This window comes from Apodemus sylvaticus, chromosome 15 (assembly GCF_947179515.1).
Source record: "Apodemus sylvaticus chromosome 15, mApoSyl1.1, whole genome shotgun sequence".
Classification (NCBI taxonomy): Eukaryota; Metazoa; Chordata; class Mammalia; order Rodentia; family Muridae; genus Apodemus; species Apodemus sylvaticus.
This window is the reverse complement of record NC_067486.1, coordinates 40,028,654-40,053,919: the sequence shown is the minus strand read 5'-3', so window position 1 is coordinate 40,053,919 and position 25,266 is coordinate 40,028,654. Positions and strand designations below refer to the sequence as shown.

Below are 25,266 nucleotides of genomic sequence, written 5' to 3'. Positions count from 1 at the left end.
TACCTTGGAAATGCCCAAAGCATGTTAAAGTGCTATACAAATAAATACTTCTCGGGGAGGAGCCCTTTGAATCAGATACCTTTCAATTCCTTTGTGTCCTGTGTCCAAAGGGTATGGTGCAACAATAGGGGTGTATTTTAATTAATTTCTGAGAGGCAATCAAGGGCAGCATAAATAACCTATATTGTTTTGGGAGTCTCTTGGAGTGCCTTGACAACTAGAAAGGGTGATTCTCACTTCTAAGGTCATGGATCTTAGAGGAGAACCAACTACTATCACTTCCCTAAACCAGTATAATCCCTAACTGCACTCTAAATATCTATCTCTAAACGAACAGATAAGTGCATCTTCTTTGCCTCATCAAATAAGCTTTCCATTGCAACAGATGGAGGCTATTACAAAAACCCATAACTTGTCATAATTTTCCCCCATAAATGCAGGGGAAAATGTCTGAGATGTCCAACCCCAATTGATATTCTATAAAACAACCCCTACACTTAACACTTGGGGAACATCACAAAAGAAGTAATAAAAGGAGTTTAATACCCAGAAGATCAGGAATTCTGCTGTGGTATTTTTGTCTTCTAGATATGGCAAGGAAGATACACTCTTGAGATCTCAACATAAACAAGTCCTGAGTGATGACAGCACCACTTAACCTGACAAAATGGATGGATTTCATGAGGCCCTACACCTAGTTGAAGGTACCAAGGTAATTAATAAGTGCTGAAAGAGGAAGATTCTTTTCTAGGATGGTTATCTAATAACAAGTGGTCAATCCTAAAATCATACTCATAGTAAATAGTAATAGTAAAACAAGTCAGTAGGTTGTATTTTTATATTTATTTTCATACATATACATGAAACAATAGTGAAAGAAAAAAGAGACCATTATTTGAGAGAGATGGAGGTCATGGGAGGGGTTGGAGAGAGAAAAAGGAGGGGGAATGATATAGTTATATTGATGGCCCAGTATAGGGGAATGCCAGGACAAGGAAGCAGGAGTGCATAGATTGGTGAGCAGAGGGAGGGGGATGGGATAAGGCACTTGCAGAAGGGAAACCAGGAAAGGGGATAACATCTGAAATGAAAATAAAGAAAATATCTAATAAAAAATAATCTCTCAAAGAAAAGAAGTACAAAACCTGTACATTGAAATATTCAGAAGTATATCTCTAAAAATATCTTTATGTACATATCTTTGATACACAAAGTTAAATGTATACTATGCACAAATATATCAGATTTTTCATTTAAAAGATGATGATAAAATAAAATAAAATAAAATAAAAATTTAAAGAATGTTCTCACAGACCTGCTAAAATGTTTTTATTTTTTGAACACTTCCTTTAAATTATAAAGATTGTGTTTTGGGATATGGAAAATTTGCATTCATTTCCATAAGTCAAGAAACAAATGTTTCATTCACACTTAATATACAAAGTATAAAAGCAAATGGTTATAAAAATTTAGACAATATTTTATTAGTTTTTTTATTTTTATTTTTTTAAATATTTTTATTTTCTATATTCTTTGTTTACATTCCAAATGATTTCCCCTTTCCCAGATCCCCCCTCCCCATATGTCCCATAAACCTTCTTCTCTCCATCCAGTCTCCAATCACCTCCCTCCTTTTATTCTCTGTCCTTATATTCCCCTCCAGTGCTAGATCAATCCTTTCCAGGATCAGGACCCTCTCCATACTTCTTCATGGGAGTCATTTCTTATGCGATTTGTGCCTTGGGTATTCAGGGCTTCAGGGCTAATTAATATCCACTTATCAGAGATTGCATTCCATGTGTATTCTTTTGTGACTGGGTTACCTCACTAAGGATGATATTTTCCAGATCAAACCATTTGCCTAAAAATTTTGTGAATTCATTGTTTCTAATTGCTGAGTAGTATTCCATTGTGTAAAGATACCACATTTTCTGTATCCATTCCTCCTTTGAGGGGCATCTGGGTTCTTTCCAGCTTCTGGATATTATAAATAAGGCTGCTATGAACATAATGGAGCATGTGTCTTTACTGCATGCCGGGGAATCCTTTGCGTATATGCCCAGGAGAGATATAGCAGGGTTCTCCTGAAGTGTCATGTCCAGTTTTCTGAGGAACCGCCAGACTGATTTCCAAAGTGGTTGTACCATCTTACAGCCCCACCAGCAGTGGAAGAGTATTCCTCTTTCCCCACATCCTCACCAACACTTGCTGTCTCCTGAGTTTTTGACCTTAGCCATTCTGACTGGTGTAAGGTGAAATCTCAGGGTTGTTTTGATTTGCATTTCCCTATGTGCAATGACTAATGATGTCGAGCACTTCTTAAGGTACCTCTCCGCCATCCGAATTTCTTCAGGTGAAAATTCTTTCTTTAGATCTGTACCCCATTTTTTAATAGGGTTATTTGGTTCCCTGGGGTCTAACTTCTTGAGTTCTTTGTATATATTGGATATTAGCTTTCTATCAGAAGTAAGGTTGGTGAATATCCTTTCCTAATTTGATTGTTGCCATTTTGTCATTTTAACAGTGTCCTTTGCCTTACAGAAATTTGTAATTTTATGAGGTCCCATTTGTCAACTCTTGATCTTAGAGCATAAGCTATTGGTGATCTGTTCAGGAACTTTTCCCCCATGGCCATGTCCTCTAGGGTCTTCCCAGCTTCTTTTCTATAAGTTTCAGTGTGTCTGGTTTTACATGGAGGTCCTTGATCCACTTGGAGTGAAGTTTAGTACATGGAGATAAGAATGGATCAATTCGCATTTTTCTGCATGCTGGCCTCCAATTGAACCAGCACCATTTGTTGAAAAGGCTATCTTTTTTCCACTGGATGTTTTCAGCTCCTTTGTCGAAGATGAAGTGACCATAGGTGTGTGGGTTCATTTCTGGATCTACAATTCTATTCCATTTGTCCACTTGTCTGTCACTGTGCCAGTACCATGCAGTTTTTGATACTATTGCTCTGTAGTATTGCTTGAAGTCAGGGATACTGATTCCCCCAGAATTTCTTTTGTTGTTGAGAATAGTTTTAGCTATCCTGGGTTTTTTGTTATTCCAGATGAATTTGAGAATTGCTTTTTCTAACTCTGTGAAGAACTGAGTTTGTATTTTGATGGGGATTGCATTGAATCTGTAGATTGCTTTTGGCAAGATGGCCATTTTAACTATATTAATCCTGCTGATCCACGAGCATGGCAGATTTTTCCATTTTCTTAGGTATTCTTTGATTTCCTTCTTCAGAGACCTGAAGTTCTTGTCATATAGATCTTTCACTTGTTTGGTTAGAGTCACACCAAGATACTTTATATTGTTTGTGGCTATTGTAAAGGGTGTAATTTCCCTAATTTCTTTCTCAGCCTGCTTATCCTTTGAGTATAGGAAGGCAACTGATTTGCTTGAGTTGATTTTATAACCAGCCACTTTGCTGAAGTTGTTTATCAGCTGTAGGAGTTCTCTGGTGGAGGTTTTTGGGTCACTTAAGTAGACTCTCATGTCATCTGCAAATAGTGATAATTTGACTTCTTCCTTTCCAATTTGTATCCCCTTGACCTCCTTATGTTGTCTAATTGCTCTAGCTAGAACTTCAAGTACTATATTGAAAAGATATGGAGAGAGAGGACAGCCTTGTCTAGTCCCTGATTTTAGTGGGATTGCTTCAAAATGAAAAGGGAGATATAACAACAGAAACTGAGGAAATTCTAAAAAATCATTAGATCCTACTACAAAAGCCTATACTCAACACAATTGGAGAATCTTGAGGTAATGGACAGTTTCCTAGACAGATATCTGACACCAAAACTAAATCAGGATCAAATAGATCAACTAAACAGTCCCATAACACCTGAACAAATAAAAAGGGCCATAGAAAGTCTCCCAACCAAAAAAAGCACGGGACCAGATGGCTTCAGTGCAGAATTCTATCAGACCTTCATAGAAGACCTAACACCAATACTCTTCAAACTATTCCACAAAATAGAAACAGAAGGAACTGTACCCAACTCGTTCAATGAAGCCACAATTACGCTGATACCAAAACCACACAAAGATCCAACAAAGAAAGAGAACTTCAGGCCAATTTCTCTTGTGAATATTGATGCAAAAATACTTAATAAAATTGTTACCAACCGAATCCAAGAACACATCAAAACGATCATCCACCATGATAAAGGAGGCTTCATCCCAGGGATGCAGGGATGGTTCAATATAAGGAAATCCATCAATGCTATCCACTACATAAACAAACTCAAAGAAAAAAACCATATGATCATCTCATTAGATGCAGAAAAAGCATTTGACAAAATTCATCATCCTTTCATGCTAAAAGTCTTGGAAAGAACAGGAATTCAAGGCCCATACTTAAACATTGTTAAAGCAATATACAGCAAACCGGTAGCCAACATCAAACTAAACGGAGAGAAACTTATTAGTTATTTAAATAAAAGATATATATGCTGATCCAGGAACCCATGGATGGAAACTGGCTAGAAATTCAAACATAAGTCATCATTACGGAATGGCTTTTACTGCAACAACGTACATGATGGTGCAGATGATTTGTGAACACAATGACAAATTCCTGAAGATAGCAATTAATTAGATAAAATTGCTTATATTATAGTACCTTTGAAAGCAACAAATCTCTTATTTATGACATTTATAAAACTTCATTAAAATAATCAAAATTCAATTTATACTTTTAAAAATCTAGCTAGTTGGTAACCTTCATTTTCATAATCTAGTTCTAAAAGTAACTTTTATATCCCAGGCGTAATTGACATCTAACTGTTGAATAAGCTGCCCGTCTAGTTCTTTCTGAATTCTGGCTGGTTGGTTCAACTCAGTTCTTCTGGTTCAAAATTCCTCTCTAAGCTGACTTATTCAAATTGGCTTCTTTGTGCTTTTCATCAAATTGCTCTTTTTCGAAAAACTGCCTCAGAATTACATAAAGTCAACTGTACTGGCTGAATTGACTGTATGAACTGAATGAAACTGTACAGCATTGCACAAATTCAACTGAACTCAACTTCATTTAACTGAACTGCACTGAACTGAACTGATCTGAACTGTACTCACTGAATTGACCTCCATGCCTGATTCACTCTTTGATACTCTCAAGTAGCTTCTTTAATCTATGTGTTCTTGTGAGGGTTGTATGCACCTATCTCTGACTCATTCTGTCAAATCTTTCTTTGATTTGTTACTTTGTTTTACCCTCAATTAGATGTCACTTTCAAACATGGCTGTTTCCTTCTACAAGCTAACTTTATCTTCACTGTTATGAATTAAAGATATGTATGGAGAATGTGTCTGTGCTACAGCCATATCATATTTTAATCCAGGGCATGTCTGCATTAAGACTTGTTCATATCTCTGGGTATGATCTCTTGCCACCGCTGGATTAAAATTCTCTTGTTGCTGGATTAAAATTACTCTACACCTAAATGGATATGTCTGTTTACACAATTCTCTGAAATGGTTAAATATAATAATTCTTCTCTTTTGGTTATCCTCTTAACACATAACCAGACACCTTTGCAGTGCTGTAGCTTATCACTAACTCTTCCTGATTGATATTCTGGCAGAGATAGAGAGCTAAGTAGTCATCATGAGAGAGGTAGCCCAATCACAAAAGAACACGTGTGGTATGCACTCAATGATAAGTGGATATGGGCCTAGAAACTTGGAATACCCAAGACACAATTCACATATCAAATGATGCTCAAGAAGAAGGAAGAACAATGTAGGGATACTCTGGTCCTTCTTAGAAGAAGGAACAAAATTCCCACAGAAGGAGATACAGAGACAAAGTGTGGAGCAGAGTCTGAGAGAAGGACCATCCAGAGACTCCCCTACCTAGGGATCCATCGCATATAAAGTTACAAAACCCACACACTATTATTGATGCCCACAAGTACTTGCTGACTGGAGTTGGATATAGCTGTCACCCGGGAGGCTCTGCTAGTGAATGACAAATACAGAGGGGGACATTCTCAGCCAGCCATTTAACTGAGCACAGGGTCCCCATTGGGGGATCTAGAGAAAGGACCCAAGGATCAGAAGGGGCTTGCAGCGCCATAGAAGGAACAACAGTATGACCCAACCAGTACTCCCAGAGCTCCCAGGAATAAAACTATCAACCAGAGAGTGCACATGAAGTTGCCCATGGCTCCAGACACATAGGCAGCAGAGAATAGCTTTGTTAGACATCAAAGGGAAGAGAGGCACTTGGTCCTAGAAAGGCTTGATGCTGCAGTAGGGGGAATGCTGGGACAGGGAAACAGGAAAGGGTTGATTGGGAAACAGGGGAAGGGGAGATGGGTTTATGAGATTTTCGGGGGGGGGGGACCAGGAAAGGGGACAACATTTGAAATGTAAATGAAGAATATATCTAATTTTAAAAAAAAGTAAAAAAAAAAAGATAATACAGGACAGAGTCACAGTAAGTTCAAAGCAAATACTTTCAAAGACGTTAAAATATACTTTGTGGAAACCTTGCATTCAACTCCTCATTTTATAACTAAATTGATACAGATAACAAAATATATTGTGGGGTGATTAATCCTCCATGGTCAACATGTGATTTTCCCAACCTACAGTGTCAGAAACATCATCAAAAAAGCTCCTGGGTAACTTTCCAGAAGGACCATTTGATTATTTCCAGATACTTTTTATTAAATTACAATCTTGCACAACTGACATCTACAGAAAAGGAGAGGGAGAGGGAGAGGGAGACAGGGAGGGGAAGAGGGAGACGAGAGGGAGAGAGACATAGAGAGAGAGATGGAGAGAGAGAGAGAGAGAGAGAGAGAGAGAGAGAGAGAGAGATTCTTTAATACTTCATTTTCTTGGTGGATAGTTTAATTAACCTGCTGAAACTCTGATGATATCATCATACCCCAAATGGTATTAAGACATATATTTCCCTCCTGGGAAGCTGAATGAAACTTCAAACAGCAGAATGATTTCACTATGTACGTTTTGTCTCACAAATCAACAGGGTGACACGATTTTAATGGATTTTTTTTATTATTGTTTTTTCCTACCATTTGAGGAAAAGCCAAACTCATCAGCAGCATTCTAAATTTTAAACTGGCATTTTTAACCTAAATCAAGGGGACCAACTCCTCTCTCACTATGCAGATACTGAAAAGATATTGGTCCAAATAAAATCACCCATATTGATTTGTTTATTTCCTTGAAACCTCTTTTGAAGCCCCTGTAGTATTAGCTATCCAAAACTCTCTCAAAACTCTCTCAAACTTTTGTAGTATTCAAAACTCTGGAACACATTTCTGTATTAGGTATTGATTCCTCAATGCTATTAGAAATATTGTATACATTAGTTTCTAAAAATAACCTTAGTGATATTGATACTTTCCTCCAAGGTCATAAACCTGATATTTCTACCTTTGTTTTCATAGTATTACAAGATACTTAAGACCAGAACACTCTTAAATTTCAACTGATAAACACTTTAAAGATAGAGTAGTTAAGACCTAGACAAACCCTAAACCCATGTCCTGGATAAGAATTTAAGTTAGCATCACCACATTTCATCATTTAGTGAATGAGATATTATACATCATTATGAACATAAGATATGCTTCATATATTCTAATGTAATGATGATCTATAATAGGAGATAATGCCAATAATTTCTAAAACAATAATAATCATCATGTAATTGTCTTCTCTCTTGGTTCACTTTCTAATATTAAAGGCAAATAAGAGTCATGAAAAACTATGAATATAATGTAGTAAAATTTTTAAACTTTCAAAAATACTCATAGTACATGGTTAAAGCATTATTTTTTACCCTGATTGTATTTCTTCTCTATTCTTTTTCTCTTTTACTTTTGAAATTACAATATAATCCTATTATTTCTCTCCATTCCTCCCTCTTAACTCTCCTTCTTGTTCTCATTCAGATCCATGCCCTCTGTTTTCATTAACTGATATTAATGGGAGAGATTATTTCATTCGTACTCAGCATTCCTTATTTGCTGTAATTCTTTTTTATTATAGTTTTTATTATTTACTTACATTTCAAATGTTATCCCCCTTCCCAGTTTCCCCTCCATAAACACCCTATCTCATCCTCCTCACCTCTGCTTCTATGGGAAGCTCCCCTACCCATCAATCCACTCTCTCCTCACCACTCTAACATTCCCCTACACTGGGGCATCTAGCCTTCACAGGACCAAAGGCCTCCCCTCCCATTGATGCCAGATAAGGCCATCCTCTGCTGGAGCCATGGGTCCTTCCATGTGTATTCTTTGGTTGGTGGTTTAGTCCTGGGGAGCTCTGGGGTATCTGGTTGGTTGGTTTGAGGCCTCTTGGGCATTCCTCCATCTACTCTGGAATGCCTGTTGTTGTCCTTGTTTGTCACATGTTAGGCAGACATGTTGCTGAGACTTTATGGGTATAACTTCTGATGTTACTAGGAATCACATTATCAAGGAACACTCCCTGATACTCTGGCTCTTACACTTTCTTGACTCCCTCTTCTACTATGTTCCCCAGGCCTTAAGTCTGCATGTACTTTACATTGGATGGTAGCCACAGCTGCACTTTGATTGATGTTGGTTTTCTGTAGTGGTCTCTGTCTTTAGCAAAAAGAAGTTCATGAGGGTTGAAGAGTTCACTTACTTATGGTTATGCTAACAAATGTTTAGAGTTTAGTTAAGTGTCATGCTGGTTTAATAGTGTTAGTTATAGGTTCTTCCTCAAGAACCGTGACTTCACTAGCCCTGTGTATTGAGCTAGGTTTCCAGTATCATGGATGGTTTCTCTACTGTTGAGCATGCCTTAAGTCCAATTAGAAAAGTGGGGGGGGGGGGCTTCCCATAGAAGCAGAGGTGAGGGGGATGAGATAGGGTGTTTATGGAGAGGAAACTGGGAAGGGGGATAACATTTGAAATGTAAGTAAGGTATTCATGCTACTGTTGCATCCTTATGGTTCCTGTGCTATATTGGTCATTGTGTGGTTCATAGACATCATTCCTAGGTAGGATTATTGTTGGCTTCCCTCCTTACATGGTGCCTTCTGGAATCATGAATTCCTGTTCACAGACTTTTCAGGTCAGTTCTAGCTCATTCATGATGTCTTCAATGATAAGTGCTTACCTTCTACCTCTTGGGTGCAACCAAGAACAACAGCAATAGTCTATAATGTTTTAAAAATTGTTTAGGAAACTATTACCAACAACTCAAATGAAGGTTTCTTTCTCCTGCCTACTGTTGAGGATTTTGATGGATAGTATTTTGGCTCTTATAGGGACCATTAAAAGCCCAGACATAAAATATTTATTTAAAGTCTACATGTATAGTTTTACACAGGTTGAACAAGTTTTCAAACTTAGCAATAGTGAATGAGGATTCCCTTTGCTCCATATTCCCTCCAAAACATAGTATCAGTTGTTTTATTCTAAGGCAAATTTACCTGGAAAGTCAGTTACATTTAAAACATCAAGATTACATTTTTGTTATTAATTTGTATTTCTTTTGTTTTCAAAAGAAATAAAACATGAGGAAACAAATATTATAATAGGTTTTCTAGTAGTAACTTCTTAATTTTTGCATACTATCTGGAGACTGGCAATTCTACAGGGATTCTTCTAGTGGCATTGAGGAAATTTCATTATTAATATCACTGGTAGTATTTAAGATATGAAAGAGTCTTTCAATTCAAACTTCTCTTAAGAAAAACTACCATGAAGAGAACACTTCTCTATCCTAACTTTGTTCTTCAGCTTAAGAATTCTTAATGATGATTTACATCTCACTATATCCATACATCTCTTTATATGAATTAGGTGAGGTTGCAATATTTTATTTGGATGCAATTATATTTTTTTAAGAAGAATGTTTTAGTACTAAGAGATTGTTACATAAAAGTACCAATATACAAGGAATATATCTGTTAAGAGAATTTATCTACAAATTGGAATAGAAAGCAGTAATGATTAGAGAAATTCCCAGAAACATCTTGTATGAACCTGTTAATCTTTATAAAGATATTTGTAGACCAAAAATATGAAGTCAATTAGTTGAATGCATGAAGAACTCTAAGATTAGCCTTTTAGCTATGCTTCTATTGAAATCAATGAAAACAACAAGACCTGTAGATTGCTGAGGATATGCTTCTTGGTGAGTTCAACACTTTGCAGAAAAAATAAAATTTAAAGCAAGATTCATTAACTGAAAAAAGTTGAATGTATATATGTATATATGTATGTATGTATATATATATGTATATATATATATATATATGGAAGGATATGTTATTGAAACAATATACTGAATAATTTATTAAGTAAATGTATTCTGATACTAATTTTTCAAATCTTCCAGTATCAGAGTTTTTCCAACTGCTGAGAAACACAGAAGTGTGCAACACATTAGGTTGCTCAGTTCTGCCCTCACCTGGTTCATAGTTTATATAGTGTTACTAAAAATAGGTAGAAGAAATGAAATAACTATCTAAAGAGTAATTTTCACTGCTGAATTAGATGTTAAATGAAGATAAATCTCCAAATGTCTTTGGAAATTCGGTGTAGGATACAGAATCATTATTAGATTTGCCACTAGCTTATCTGCTTAGCTAATGTGCTACCATACCCATTCAAACACCAAAGTTGTTTTTCATATTCTAAACAAAAATGAAAAAGAGTAATTTCTATAACATAACTTCTTTGATCCAGAAAAATACTTTGGCGCACCAATATGTTTTTACTGTCTCAAGATTACTTTTTTCAAGCCTTTTATTCTCAATAGCTTGCCTTTCAGTTTTCCATATTGTACGTTTGAGGGAGGGAGGTTACCCATTGAGAAAATTTGTTTCTGATAGGCACAGAATATCGTGTGGAATATATCAAAAGGTTGATAAAGAACAGGTCAATATGATATAGAAGCCAAAATATAACTGCTGCTCTTTTCATAAGAACCCAGAGCCTGCGAATCCAAGAATTGTCCATGTTCTCATGGAGAGCTAAATATTTAGGGATGTTCTTTCTATTGTAACTAATCAGCACAAAATATTTGAATATCTGAAGTATATTTTATGTTCATGATCATGCGTAATGTGTCTATGACTAAGTGACAGACTGTGATGCCAGCATGGGTTCTCCTTCCTCCACACAAGTTTCAACAGAATCCATCCTTTATCTTTTATCTTCTAACTTGTGAAACTTTCAAATGTTTTTTTAAGAGTTAATTTGGCTTTGTTTATCTTTGTCATAGATGTTCCATATTAATTTGCTTCATTGTGTTCACATCTAATTTTCTGTCTAAAAAAAATTTAGTATTTGAACATGAATGGAATCCAGATAATAGTAACACTGGAAATTTTTCTTACTGAGGCTATATATTTTTTTATAATTTTTATTATATTATATATAAAATATCTATTTAGTATGTTTAATAAAAATTATATTTATATATGATAATACATATATAATATATGATAATAAAATTATTATGTAATTACATAATTTCCCCATTGCTCTCCAACACTTCCCATATACTCCCTACTGTGTCCTCTTTCAAATTCATAGCTTTTTTCTTTAGTTGTTATTATGCACATATATGTATATATAAACACACACATATATATATAGTTCATAAATATAGTCCTAGTTACATAAAAACAACCTTCTCCATCTACATACTGTTACTTGTATGTATCTGTTTTCAGAGCTTACCATTTAGTATTGAATAATCAATGGGCATGTTCTTCCCTATGGAAGATATTTGCCCACTCAGCATTTGTTTACATGAGGATATTTGTTGCAGATTTTGGACATTTTTGCAGTATTATAATACTTTGATAATCCCCATTGTAATAACTATTATAGGAGCAACTAGAGAGTTGCTCCAATTTCTTTAGGTGCATATGTAATTAATCTATTAAAAGATATTGTCAGCTGCATACTTGTTTGAACTGGCAAGTGTAATGACAGCTCTTGTATTGATCTTTAACATGCAAACAAATCTCTAGTATTTGTGTGAGTATGTGTGTTACCTCTTAAAACACTTATCCCAATACATTAGTTGTATCATCTCAGTTATCACTCCTGTGTCATGAGCTAAGAATGACAGTGTCATAATGCAGAAGATACCAAATAAATAGTCTCCTAAGCAACTAATGAATGCTCAGAATAATTTTATTGCGGTAATTAAAAATCTTTATTTGACATAAGAGTTTTATTTATTATTGTTTTAATTGTATTTTTGACTTTTAAAGCTGAAGTTCTTTCTGCTTATGCTGTTCAGTATAGAAAACATAAAAAGCAGTTTAGAAATTGATTATGCACTTTTGGACTTTTATCAGTATTGTTTAAAGTGACTGTGAAACATAATACATTAAATAATCTTGATTCTTAATTGTGTATAAAACATTACGGTTATCTATGCATCTCAGAGTGACTGACTATATTGTAAGACCTTGTTGATATCTTTAGGGTTTTCCTAAAGATTTCTTATTAAAATTCCCTATATCTCAAAATCATTTTTAGACTCATGTATGTTAGATGTATTTGTCAAAACAGAATTATCTAATACTCATATGTTGTTGAAAATCAGATTCAACAGCACAGAGTAAACTGAGGCGAAGCATAGAATCAGTGACTGGGGACAAGTACTAATAGTAGTTAACAGGAACTGCTGCTGATGGCAGCTAGCAAATGGAGAAAAGGAAAGGATGGGAAGAAAAATCACACACACACACACACACACAGTGGATTCAACAACTTCACACATATATACATACATATATGCATATATACATATGTAAATACATACACATGTAAATACATACGTATGTAAATACATACACATGTAAATACATACATATGTAAATACATACACATGTAAATACATACATATGTAAATACATACACATGCAAATACATACATATGTAAATACATACACATGAAAATACATAAATACATACACATTCACACATTGGGTGGATGGAACAATGTTCCAACCAACTAACTATACATATAACACACACACACACACACACACACACACATATATATATATACACACACACATACACATTCACATTCACATACACATACACATACACATACACATATACATATACACATTCAGTGGATGGAGCAAACTCCAATGAGCTGCCTCCAACACACTTATTTTTTTATTTTACCCTTTTTATATATCTAAGACAAAGTTCTCTATGTAAGTAAAGGATTATCTATATAAGAAAGAGATAATATGTGGCCACAAGTTACATATTCCCTAAAAATAATCATCACAAAAACATGATTTCAAAAACAGATTAAAATCATTACTTAAAGGGAAATCACAACAAGATTATTGATTATGTATTTTTCTCTTGAAACTCAGACTAACTAAACATTTCTCTCCCATCTACTTTCTCTCCACAAGTTCATCACCACCCCAAAACAATAACTTTTCTCAATGATTAACAAAGTTTAAGCTAGCCAGTCTACAGTGGCAAGATTTTTTTCCTATGCTTAGATAACGACAAATTGTATTTGCCAAGAAACAGATCATCATCTATCTTACGTCTTATTTTCAAGGTCTTCATCAGCTAAGCCAGCTGATCATCTATGTTATAATCTTATATTCATAGTAGAATTATTTACTCTTTAATTATAACACTATGTTTTCATGCTACACACTGAATCCTATGGCCACATCAGTACAAGATTCAGACACTCAGACCCATCGTAGAATGAATGTTTTCTTTGACCATTAACTTATTCCAAGCTTCTTTTTCTTGTCTGAGTACTGTTCTGTGTTGCAATGCATGAAAGCTCACTGTTCCCCTTTTCTAACTTAGGTAGCCCTCACTACAAGCAAAGGGGCACATTCTATTCTTAATTCTAACTTTGTTGTACGCCATCCTTTTAAACTTTCTCTCAGCTACCCTAACTTCCTAAAACCAATTAATACAAATCAATAATTATGTAAAATTATTAATTTGTCTAAACAATATTATTTTTATGGAAGTTTCTTTTTATATCAAATCTACAGTAAAATTTCCCAATGGGTTGGGCTGTTTCCCAAGAAGCTGAATTTCCCTCTGCAGAGCCTCCTGAATGCCCTCTGCCAATAAGATTTCATTAACAATGTATGAGAGAGAAGATGTGATAGTGACATCAAAAGTATCATGCTTGAAATGTGGTAATTTTCTTCATCTATATCTCCTTTCAGTGAGAAGCCTAGGGTGATTTTATGGAGGTAAACAGGACCATTGTGACTGAGTTTATTCTCAGAGGAATAACAGACATTCCAGAGCTGCAAGTCCCCCTGTTCCTGGTGTTCTTCTTCATCTATGTCACCACCATGGTGGGCAACCTTGGCTTGATCTTTCTCATCTGGAAGGATTCCCATCTTCACATACCCATGTACTTTTTCCTTGGAAGTTTAGCCTTTGCAGATGCCTGCACTTCATCCTCCGTGACACCCAGGATGCTTATCAACATCTTAGACAGTGGTAAAACGATTTCTCTTTTTGAATGCATGGCCCAATATTATTTTTTTGGATCCAGTGCAACCACAGAATGTTTCCTCCTGGTAGCGATGGCCTATGACCGCTATGTGGCCATATGCAACCCTCTGCTCTATCTTGTGGTGATGTCCAACAGAGTGTGTGCTTGCCTGATCAGTGGTTCATATATAATTGGTTTTTTGCATCCACTTGTTCATGTTGGCTTGCTATTTAGGTTAACCTTCTGCAAGTCCAATATAATAGATCATTTTTACTGTGAGATCCTGCCACTCTATACAATTTCTTGCACTGACCCATCTATTAATGCATTTGTGGTCTTCATTTTTGCTGCTGTGATACAAGCTGTTACCTTCATGAGTATTGTAGTCTCCTATGCCCACGTCCTCTTTTCAGTTCTGAAAACAAAGTCTGAGAGGGGCAGAAGCAAAGCCTTCTCCACCTGCAGTGCCCACCTGCTCTCTGTGTCTTTGTTCTATGGCACTCTCTTCTTCATGTATGTGAGCCCTGGGTCTGGACCAAATAAATATAAGGATAAAATGTATTCTCTGTTTTATACCATTGTGATTCCTCTACTAAACCCCTTCATTTACAGCTTAAGAAACAAAGAAGTTTTAGGCGCTCTGAGAAAAATCATAAAGCCATAAATATTTTTCAGAAAAAAATTGGTGTTTACTTATTGAATATATGAAAATTTCTGATCTTATGTTATGAAATACAGTAGCCTGATATAATGCCAAATAATAAAATGTAATCTTTCATCTGTGCAATTGTAATAGAAATATGATAGATTTATAAATAATTAATGGGCACTTAAAGGTAGATATCAACCACATATTATTTTAAATCCATACAGATCAATAAATATTAAATCAGCCAATTAAATCTCTTTGTAACACAAACTCTAGTATTTACAGATAAATTTAATATATAAAATATATAAATTTTAATAGTGCTTTGAATTTATATTCCCTAAATAAATCCTGTTTGTATAAATCCTTTGTTTAAAATATAATTATCCTCTCCAAAGTAAGTTTTACAACTTTAAATGCATTTTTATTTAATGGTTAAACGTGTCAAATATAAAGTCATCTATCATAATAATAGATAAACAAAGATTCCATATTTAGTGCTCAGACATTCTGTTTTAAGTGAAATTCTTACTTCATTAGATAACTGCACATTGCTCACAAAATGTGTGTGATTATGTGTGTATGTCTGTGTATAATAAACTATATTTTATTCATAGCAGCCTTATTTATAATAGCCAGAAGCTGGAAAGAACCCAGATGTCCCTCAATGGAGGAATGGATACAGAAAATGTGGTATATTTACACAATGGAATACTACTCAGCAATTAAAAACAATAAATTCATGAATTCTTAGGCATATGGTTGGAAGTGGAAAATATCATCCTAAGTGAGGTAACCCAATCACAAAAGAACACACATGGAATGCAGTCGCTGATAAGTGGATATTAGCCCAGAAGCTCTGAATACCCAAGACACAGCTCACATATCAAATCATTCCGAAGAAGGAAAGAGAGGGCCCTGGTCCTGGAAATGCTTGATGGAGCACTGTAGGGGATTACCAGGACAGAGAAGTGGAAGGGGGTGATTGGGGAATGGGTGGAGAGAAGAGGACTTATGGGGAGGGGGGAACCAGGAAAGGGAAAATCATTTGGAATGTAAACAAAGAATATAGAAAATAATAATTATAATAAAAACTGGAAAAAAACAAAAAATAACCTATATTTCAAACCTTTTAAGTAATTCATATCATATATAATTATATCACATAATTACATGATCATTGTGTAAGCTTAAAATAATACTGATCTTAATATAAACCTTAAATTAAACCAAAGTTAAAAAATAGTATACTTTCTTAAGAATTTAAGCCATTTATTCCATGTATCTATGTGTTCATGCATAGGTGTATTTGTGTGTGTGTTTGTGTGTCAAGGGGGTGGTATTCCTATATATGTGTGTATGAATGTGTATATGCCCCTAACTAGCAACTCAAAAGAAAGTACCCCACACCTTGCACTGGTCATTTTTACTAGTAACACTTCTGGAAGTAGCATTATCCCACATGCAGGATAACTCCACTTAAACGCATATGTATGTATGAGCATGAATATATGTATGTGTGTGCTTTTAGAATAGGTTACTACATGGCTGTTTCAAACATTCTCTGAATTTTTACAGGAGGGATTTGATGGAGACTTCCAAATTGACTCCTACCCTGTATAATGTCTACTTGTGGGTCTATTCCCATCTGCTGCCAAAGGAAGCCTCTCTGTTGATAACTGGATATAGCACTAGTCTATGAGTATAGCACAATAACATCAAGAATCATTTTATTGTTTGTATTTTGTTCCTGTCTTTTGGTTTTGGTTTTGGTTTTTTTGGGGTTTTTTTGTGGTTTTGATTTTTTGTTTGTTTGTCAGTCATGTTTGTTTGTTGAGCTATCTAGCCTCTGGTTCTTGGTTACACAAACAGTGTCAAGTATGGGTTTTATCCAATGGAGTCAAATGGACCTTTGATTGGCAATTCCCACAAATCTTCTGCCACCATTACCCTAGTATATTTTAGAGGCAGAATAGATTATAGGTCAAGGGTTTTGTGGCTAGATTGACGTTCAGGTTTCTTTCAGTAATCTACGGAGTGCCTTTCTACCCCAAACATGCTAGAATATAGGGATGAAGGACCCATATAGACACCAGCTCAACTTATCCATGTACTTTGAGTTGTGTGAATGTTGTCCTCAGCAATGCGGCCTGGCTGCCAGTTTCCAGACAGCAAACGTTTGCTTAGGACCAGCCTGGATGGTTTGGGGATATGCATGTGAACCCCATTGGTTAGGAACTTAATTGCATGCAACTCAGTCCTGCCACTGTAAACTTTGCCTGGATTTGAGAAATGGACGATTGAAATTCTATATTCCCCATTATTAGGACTTCTCCTCAGGATCATCTTCATAGATTTCAGGAAATCTCCACTGTACTAGGCTTCCGGAACACACACCAAATGCACCACAATTCTAAAATATCTCCCACACATTCTCCCTTCATCCCATCTTCCCCATGAACACCTAATACCTCTCACTCCCATTTCCATGTGATGGATCCACCCATAAAATCTAATCTATTTCACCATCTCAGGGAGATCCATGCCTCCCCCACTAGAGACCTCCTCTTTGCCTAGCCACTTAAGTTCTACAGATTTCAGTTTTGTTAAAATTGACTTAATGGCTAATAATCACTATATAAATAATACAAATGTTGTTTGTCATTCTAGATCTGGGTTACCTCACTCAGGAAGATTTTTTTCTAGTTCAGTCAGCCTGTATGGAGGAATTTTAATCCAGCAGCATGGATGTTCTGACAAGGGATCCTTCTAGGTCTGTGTAATACAGGTGGAATGCCAAAAATTTAATCTCTCTGGCTGGAATAAGACACGCTTTTACTACACACCTTTAATCCCAAACAATTATGTATGATTGAGGAGCAGACAAAGTGACAAAACTGGGAAAGATTTGACAGTATAAGTCAGAAATAGGAGACAACAAACTCTTGAGAACAAACAAGAAAGGAAGGCTACTTGAGAACATTGCAGAGTGAGTCAAGAGTAGATGGCCATTCAGTGAGTACAGTGCCACTGAGTTCAGGAAATGCAGAGAAGTTCAGTTGAATTCAGTTTAGTGCAGTTCAGTTAAATACAGTTGAATCCAGGCAGTTCTATTCAGTTCGATTCAGTTTTTGCAGTCAATGCATTCAGTAAAGTTTAGTTTGTGGAATTCAGAGAAAGTAATTTTTTCAAAGCAGAGCAATTGGGTGAGAAGTCAATAGTAGGCTGTTTGAATCAGTCAGCTTGGAGAAGTTTTGAGTGAGAGCAGCTGAGCTGAACCATATAGCCAGAGTTCAGAAAGAACTAGAAAGGGTGAGGTTGTTCCGGAGTTAGCCTCTGAAAGAATAATAACATCTAGTGGAAGAAAGCAAAATTTACAACTTACCTGCAAATTTCATATCTTTTTTTAACAGCTGAGTAATACTCTATTGTTGAAATATAACACATTTTCTTCTTTCATTCTTCTATTTAGGATAATCAGGGTTCTTCCAGTTTAGGACTATAATGAATAAAGTCTCAGTGAACATGGGTGAGGAAGTGTCCTTGTGATAGGATAAAGCATCCTTTGGATATATGCCCAAGAGTGATATAGCTGAATCTTGAAGTAGATCAGTTACAAATTTTGTGAAGAAACAGAATGTTTTTTTTTTTAAGTAGCTGTACAAGTTTGTACTACTCCCAGCACTGGAGAAGTGTTAGCTTGCTCTATGTTCTTACCTGTATGAACTGTCACATGTATTAGTGATCTTAGCCATTCTGATAGGTGTAAAATGGAATTTCAAAGTAGTTCTGATTGGCATTTCCCTGATGGCTGAGAATATTGAGATTCCTCTATTAAGAATTCTATGTTTAGATCTGCACACAATTTTTCGATTGAATTGTTGGCTTGTTTTTTAATCTAGTTTTTATTTCTTTATATATTTTCAATATTGGTTCACTATTGAATGTGGAGTTGTTAAAACAATTTCCCATTCTTCTGGCTGCCTTTTTGTCTAAATAATTGTGTCCTTTGTTTTACAGAAGCTTTCAGTTTCATGAGGTTCTATTTATTAGTTGTTAAACTTGTTGCCCCCAATATTGCTATTTGTTGAGAAAGTAATCACTTGTGTCAATGCATTCTTTGCCTGCTCTTTTATCAGGTTCAGTGTATCTGGTTTTATGTTGATGTCTTTGGATTGTCAATCTTGGACTTGAGTTTTGTGTAGGGTAATAAATATGGATCTATTTGCATTCTTCTACTGTAGGCATTCAGTTTTAGTAGTACCATTTGATGAAGAGGCTGTCTTTTTTTCCCAGTGTGTATTTATGGATATACACACACACACACACACACACACACACACACACACACACACACACACACACACACATATATATATATATATATATATATATATATATATATATATATTCAGGTGTTCATAGGTTATATGGATTTATGTCTGTTTTATATTTAATTCCAACTATGTGTCTGTTTTTCTTCTAATACATGTGGTTTTATTACTATAGCACTGTACTACAACATAAAATAAAAAATGTTGGGATTCTAGCAGCTTCTTTATCCTTCAGGATTATTTTAGCCATCCTGAGATTTTTTTTTTTTTTGGCTTTCATTATGAAGTAGAGAATTATCCTTTAGAAGTCTGTAAAGAATTGTGTTGGCCAACCAGAGAACATGCATGGGATGAACCTACCCCTCTACACATATTTAAAAGATGTGCATGTAGGTCTTCATGTAGAAATCCTAACAGCATAGGTAGGCTCTGTCACTGACTGTTGCCTGCCTTTGGATCCAATTTCACTAACTTGACTGCCTGGCCTAGCCTCAATAGGAGAAGATGTGCCTAGCCTTACTACAACTTGATATATCAAGGTGGGTAGATATCTATGGGAGGCCACCCTTCTCTGAGGCAAAGTACTTTGGCAGATTTTCATTTGTTGAATTATCACTGCATCTTTGGGATGAAGTCTATTTGATTATGGAGAATCACCTTTTTGCTGTGTTCTTGGATTTGGTTTGTGAGTATTTTTGAGTATTTTTTGCATCAATGTTCAATGAAGGAAGTTTCTCTCTAATTCACTTTCCTTGTTGATTCTTTATGTGGTTTGGGTGTCAGGGTAATTGCAGCCTCATAAAATGAATTAGGCAATGTTCTTTCTGTTCCTATTTCGTTGAATCATCCTGCCGAGAAACAAAACAGCTGGCTCAGAGGTCCCTAGGCCTGCAGTGAGGCTAGGGCCATGGGGTTCTCTGACTCTTTGACATCCAGACACCACTGGGGGTTGCAGAAGAGCAGAGAATGGAATCAATAATCATCATAAAATTCCACCTTACACCAATCAGAAGGTCTAAGATCAAAAACTCAAGGGACAGCATATACTGGAGAGACTGTGGAGAAGGGGAACACTCCTACATTCCTGGTAAGAGTGAAAACTTGTACAATTACTCTGGAAATCAATTTGGTAGTTTCTCAGAAATTTGGGAATAGTTCTACCTCAAGACTTAGCTATACCACTCCTGGGCATATACACAAAAGATGTTCCACCATCCTACAAGGACACTTGCTCAACTATTTTCATAGAAGTTTATTTATAATAGCCTGAAACTGCAAATAACTGATATGTCCCTCAACTGAAAAATGGATAAAGAAAATATGGTTCATTTATACAATGGACTACTACTCAATAGCCATGCTACATTCCGCAGACCAAAAGAAACCAAGAAACAAGGATGGCCAAAGGGAGTATCATTAAATCTTTCTCAGAAGGGGGACCAAAATAGACATCAGAGGTTGATGGAGGGAAGGATCTGGATGGGAGAAGGGAGAATGAGGGAATTGGATAGAGGTATCAAGTATATGGAAAGCAGTAGAGAGAGCATGGAAATTGGCGGCATGATGGCCAACTCTAAAAAGAGCCAGAGAACTGGAATGGGGTGTAGGAGATACCAAAGGAGAACTATGGGGATGACTCAGGATGAAACTCCTAGTAGTGGAGATATGGATCCTGTGCCCAGCAGCACTCCCAGTGGAGGGTTAAGGACAGCAACCCACCCACAAAACCTTTGGTCCAAAATGTCAACTGCCTACAAGATGTGCAGGGACAAATATAGAGCAGAGATGGAGGGAATGGCCAATCAATGACTTGTCCAAATTGAGACCCATTCCATGGGCTAGAGTCAGTCCCTGACACTTAAGGATACTCTGTTATGCTTGCAGTCAGCATAACTGTTCTCTGAGAAGTTCTATCCAACAACTGATCAAATCAGATACAGAGACCCACTGCCAACTATAAGATGGAGCTTTGGGAGTCTTGTGAAAATGCTGAAGTAAGGCTTAGGGGAACAAAAGAGGATAGGGGTGCCACAGAAAGACCAGTGGAGCCAACAAACCTGGACACTTGAGGGCTCCCAGAGAGTGAACTACTAACCAAGCATGGACTAGATCTAGCAACCCCTGCTCCCGCACATTTGTAGCAGATATGTGGCTTGTTCTTCATGTGGGTACCCCAATAATTGGAGCTGGGGTTGTCCCTGAGTTTAGTGCCTGCCTATGGATTCTAATTCCCTAATTGACCTTTCTGGCTTTTGTGAGTGAGAATGTGCCTAGTCCTTCCTTTATTTCCTGTGCCATGAGGAGGAGGGGTGATACCTAGGGGGACCCCCCCTTTTCAGAGGAGAATGGGGATTAGGGGGGGAAGCTGCAGGAAGAGGAGACTGGAAGGAGAGGGGAGCTGATATTGTGACATAAAGTGAATAATTTAATTAATTGTAAAAAAAAAAAAAAAGGAAATACTATACTGAGTCAGGTATCCCAGACCCGAAAAGGCAAATGCCATATGTTCTGTACTAGAGAGACTGCCCACAACTCCTATCCCAAATCTAGTGTCAGACATAGCAAAGGTAGCACAAGAATAAACTCAGAATGTCTACTTTTCAAGACTACTTTGAATAAAAAACAAAAAGCAGGTATTGGCTTTAACTCTCTTGAGTTACCACAGCAAGAAACAAAAGAAAAAGAAAATAATAGATTTTTATTATGACATATTTTCAAAATGTTTTTCCACCTGACATATGAATTGCCTGCAGCTGTTTTAGCCTCTCTACTGTACTAAACCAATATGACTGAAAAATATGCACTGCACAGTTCCCTACTGAGTGAGTCACACAGTAAATCTGTACAGGGTTTTATAAAACAGAAGTACACAGGTAATGGAGTCATATATTAGCATTTATCAAATGCATAAGATGAATCCACATGACTTACAAATTTATTAACAAACAAAAGCTTTTACACTAAGTACAACATTTGTTTTAAAATAAGTGATAGAAGTTTTATAAAATTTACAATTTTTCTATGTATGATCCAATAATTTTTAATATATCTTATAATTTATTTTTTATTGATGAGGACTACATACCCTGGTGTTCAGGTGTAGGTCAGAAGAAAGCCTGCTGGAGTCATTTCTCTTCTTCCAATCTGTGGGTCCTGGGATCGCTAATTAGGTGGCCAGGTTGGAAGCAAGCATCTTACTGCTGATTTGTCTAGAAAGCTCTCCATTGACTTTTTTATTTTTTGCTTAGTTTTTACATTAATAAACTTGAGTATTTTCAATAGGTGTGGCAGAAGTATTTAGCTCATTGAGACTACTCATAAATCTCAAAACATAATCATTTCTCATGCTTCCTTTTTCACTCTTGGCATGATTACACACATTATTTGGGACAAATATTCTTTAAGAATAGGGAGGAGAAATAGGTTTGTAATAAAATAATTTATAAAAGTTGGGGCCAGGTAGTTTATCATTGTACTAAAGAAAGCAATTAATGAGTATGTATCAAAACTTTGGTGAGGGTGGAGAGATGACTAAGTTGTCAAAGTACATGCTGCTTTTCCAGAAGATCAGATCAGAGCTCCATTCCAAGAATGGAATGGAACCTTTCTCAGCCTTTCTCTGCCACTCAGCCACCTGGAAGTACAGCTCTATTGTCTGTCTGTCTGTCTGTCTGTCTGTGTCTGTCTCTGTCTCTCTCTGACTCTGTCTCTCTCTGTCTCTGTCTCTCTCTGTCTCTGTCTCTCTCTGTCTCTCTCTGTCTCTCTCTGTCTCTCTCTCTCTCTCTCTCTCTCTCTCTCTCTCTCTCTCTCTCTCTCTCTCTCTCTCTCTCTCTCCTTCCACTCTCTTTCTCTTAAACTCTCTCACACACAGGATGTCCCTATCTCTATTGTTCTCTGCAGGGACTGTGGAGGTGGGAGGGGTGACCTTTCATGTAAACAAAGCCTTTGGGAACGTTCACTAATATGAAACCAAGAGTTTTAGAATGTATGAACCTGGAAAGCAAGAGTTTCCTTTTATTATTATGGAAAATTGAGATTCTTTTCTCAAACAGTACATGCAGGCCACAATGTTCTCTCCCTTCCCTCTTCCTAGTCACTAACTCTTGAAAATTGTAGGCCTCCAAAAGATGACATCCAAACACAACAAAACAAAATACAATAAGAAAAGGCAAAGGCCCTGATTTATTGAATGGAAAAAGCCACCCAATAGGTGAAACAGAGTTGCAACAGCAGGTAAAAGAGTCAGAGAAAAGGTGACTATGGATTGAAAGCAATTTAAAATAAAAATATGTACAGCAACATACCATAATGACTTTTAAAAACTTAGTTCAAGATTTTAATAATAATTGCATAACTAGACTGTTATGTGTAGTCTAACAATAGGCAAGATTTCTACTATGTTCAAAAAACATGAGGTAAAATTATGATGCATTGCAAAAGATGAAAAGATAATTAAAAACTGAAAATTTCAGAAGATAGTAATCATTTTATGAGTTTCTTGAGAGCACCCAAAACTTCTTTGTTCCTTAAGCTGTAAATAAATGGATTTAGCAGAGGAATCACAACTGTGTAGAACAGAGAATACATTTTATCCTTTTGTTTACCTGATCCAGACCCCGGACTCACATACATGAAGAGGAGGGTACCATAGAACAAAGAGACAGAGAGCAGGTGAGCACTGCAGGTGAAGAAAGCTTTCCTTCTGCCCCTCTCAGACTTCATGTTCAGGACAGCAAATAGGACACGGGCATAAGAGACTACAATAGTCACAGAGGTACTGATTTGGATGGAAGAAGCAAAAATAAAAGCCACCAATCCATTAAGAGATGGATCTGTGCAAGAAATTGCATAGAGTGGCATGATTTCACAGTAGAAATGATCTATAATATTAGATCTACAGAATGTTAATCTGAATAACAATCCCACATGAACTATAGGATTTAGAACACCAATTATATATGATAAACTGATTAACACAGTGCAGAGTCTTTTGGACATCACCACTAGATAGAGCAGAGGATTGCATATGGCTACATAACGGTCATAGGCCATGGCTACCAGGAGGAAAATTTCCGTAGTTGCACTGAAACAAAAAAAATAAAATTGGGCAAAACACTCACCCATGGATATCATGTCATTCTTATTTAAAAATTTCATAAGCATCTTTGGTGTCACAGAGGATGAAGTACAGGCATCAGCAAAGGCTAAATTTCCAAGGAAATAGTACATGGGTGTGTGAAGATGAGGATCCTTCCAGATGAGAAAGATCAAGCCAAGGTTGCCCACCATGGTGGTGATGTAGATGAGGAAGAACACCAGGAACAAGGGGACTTGCAGCTCTGGACGATCTGTTATTCCTCTGAGAACAAACTCAGTCAGCTGGGTGCTGTTTCCTTCCATCACACCCCCTCAGGATGGTCACTGCAAAGATAGATGAGACAAGAAAATATAACCAAGACTCTGAGAACAATGTCAGATCATAGTCTGCTTTCACACGTGTCAGATGCCCCTTAATAAGGAAGAAAGAACAAAGTGAGCTGTCTCTGCTTTCAAAGCCTTACTAAAATAGGAAACAATTTATGAACAATTTGAAGTACATTTTATAATAACAATTATCTGAAAAGTAATTGAGATCATAGACATCAATTCAATTGACCTTATATTTTAATTTATATTTATATTATTTTTAACTTCTGATACTCTATTTAGATTATTTTTAACATGCAGATACTCTTTCTCTCTCCTCCCCTGATGTTTCCCTCCACCTTCTCAAAACACATCATCCTATTTCAGGACATATGT

At 36.3% G+C, this 25,266-nt stretch overlaps 2 protein-coding genes across 2 annotated transcripts; one reads left to right on the top strand and one right to left on the bottom strand.

Moving 5' to 3' along the window:
• The first annotated feature begins 14,224 nt into the window (after positions 1 to 14,224).
• LOC127665930 (olfactory receptor 5AC1-like) lies at positions 14,225 to 15,145 on the top strand. Its single transcript, XM_052158560.1, has one exon. The coding sequence runs from the start codon at positions 14,225 to 14,227 to the stop codon at positions 15,143 to 15,145; it is 921 nt and encodes a 306-aa protein (XP_052014520.1).
• Positions 15,146 to 23,946: 8,801 nt separating this feature from the next.
• On the bottom strand, positions 23,947 to 24,864 carry LOC127665908 (olfactory receptor 5AC1-like). The gene has a single exon (XM_052158526.1). It carries the CDS (start codon positions 24,862 to 24,864, stop codon positions 23,947 to 23,949), a length of 918 nt encoding a protein of 305 aa, XP_052014486.1.
• Between the last annotated feature and the right edge of the window lie 402 nt (positions 24,865 to 25,266).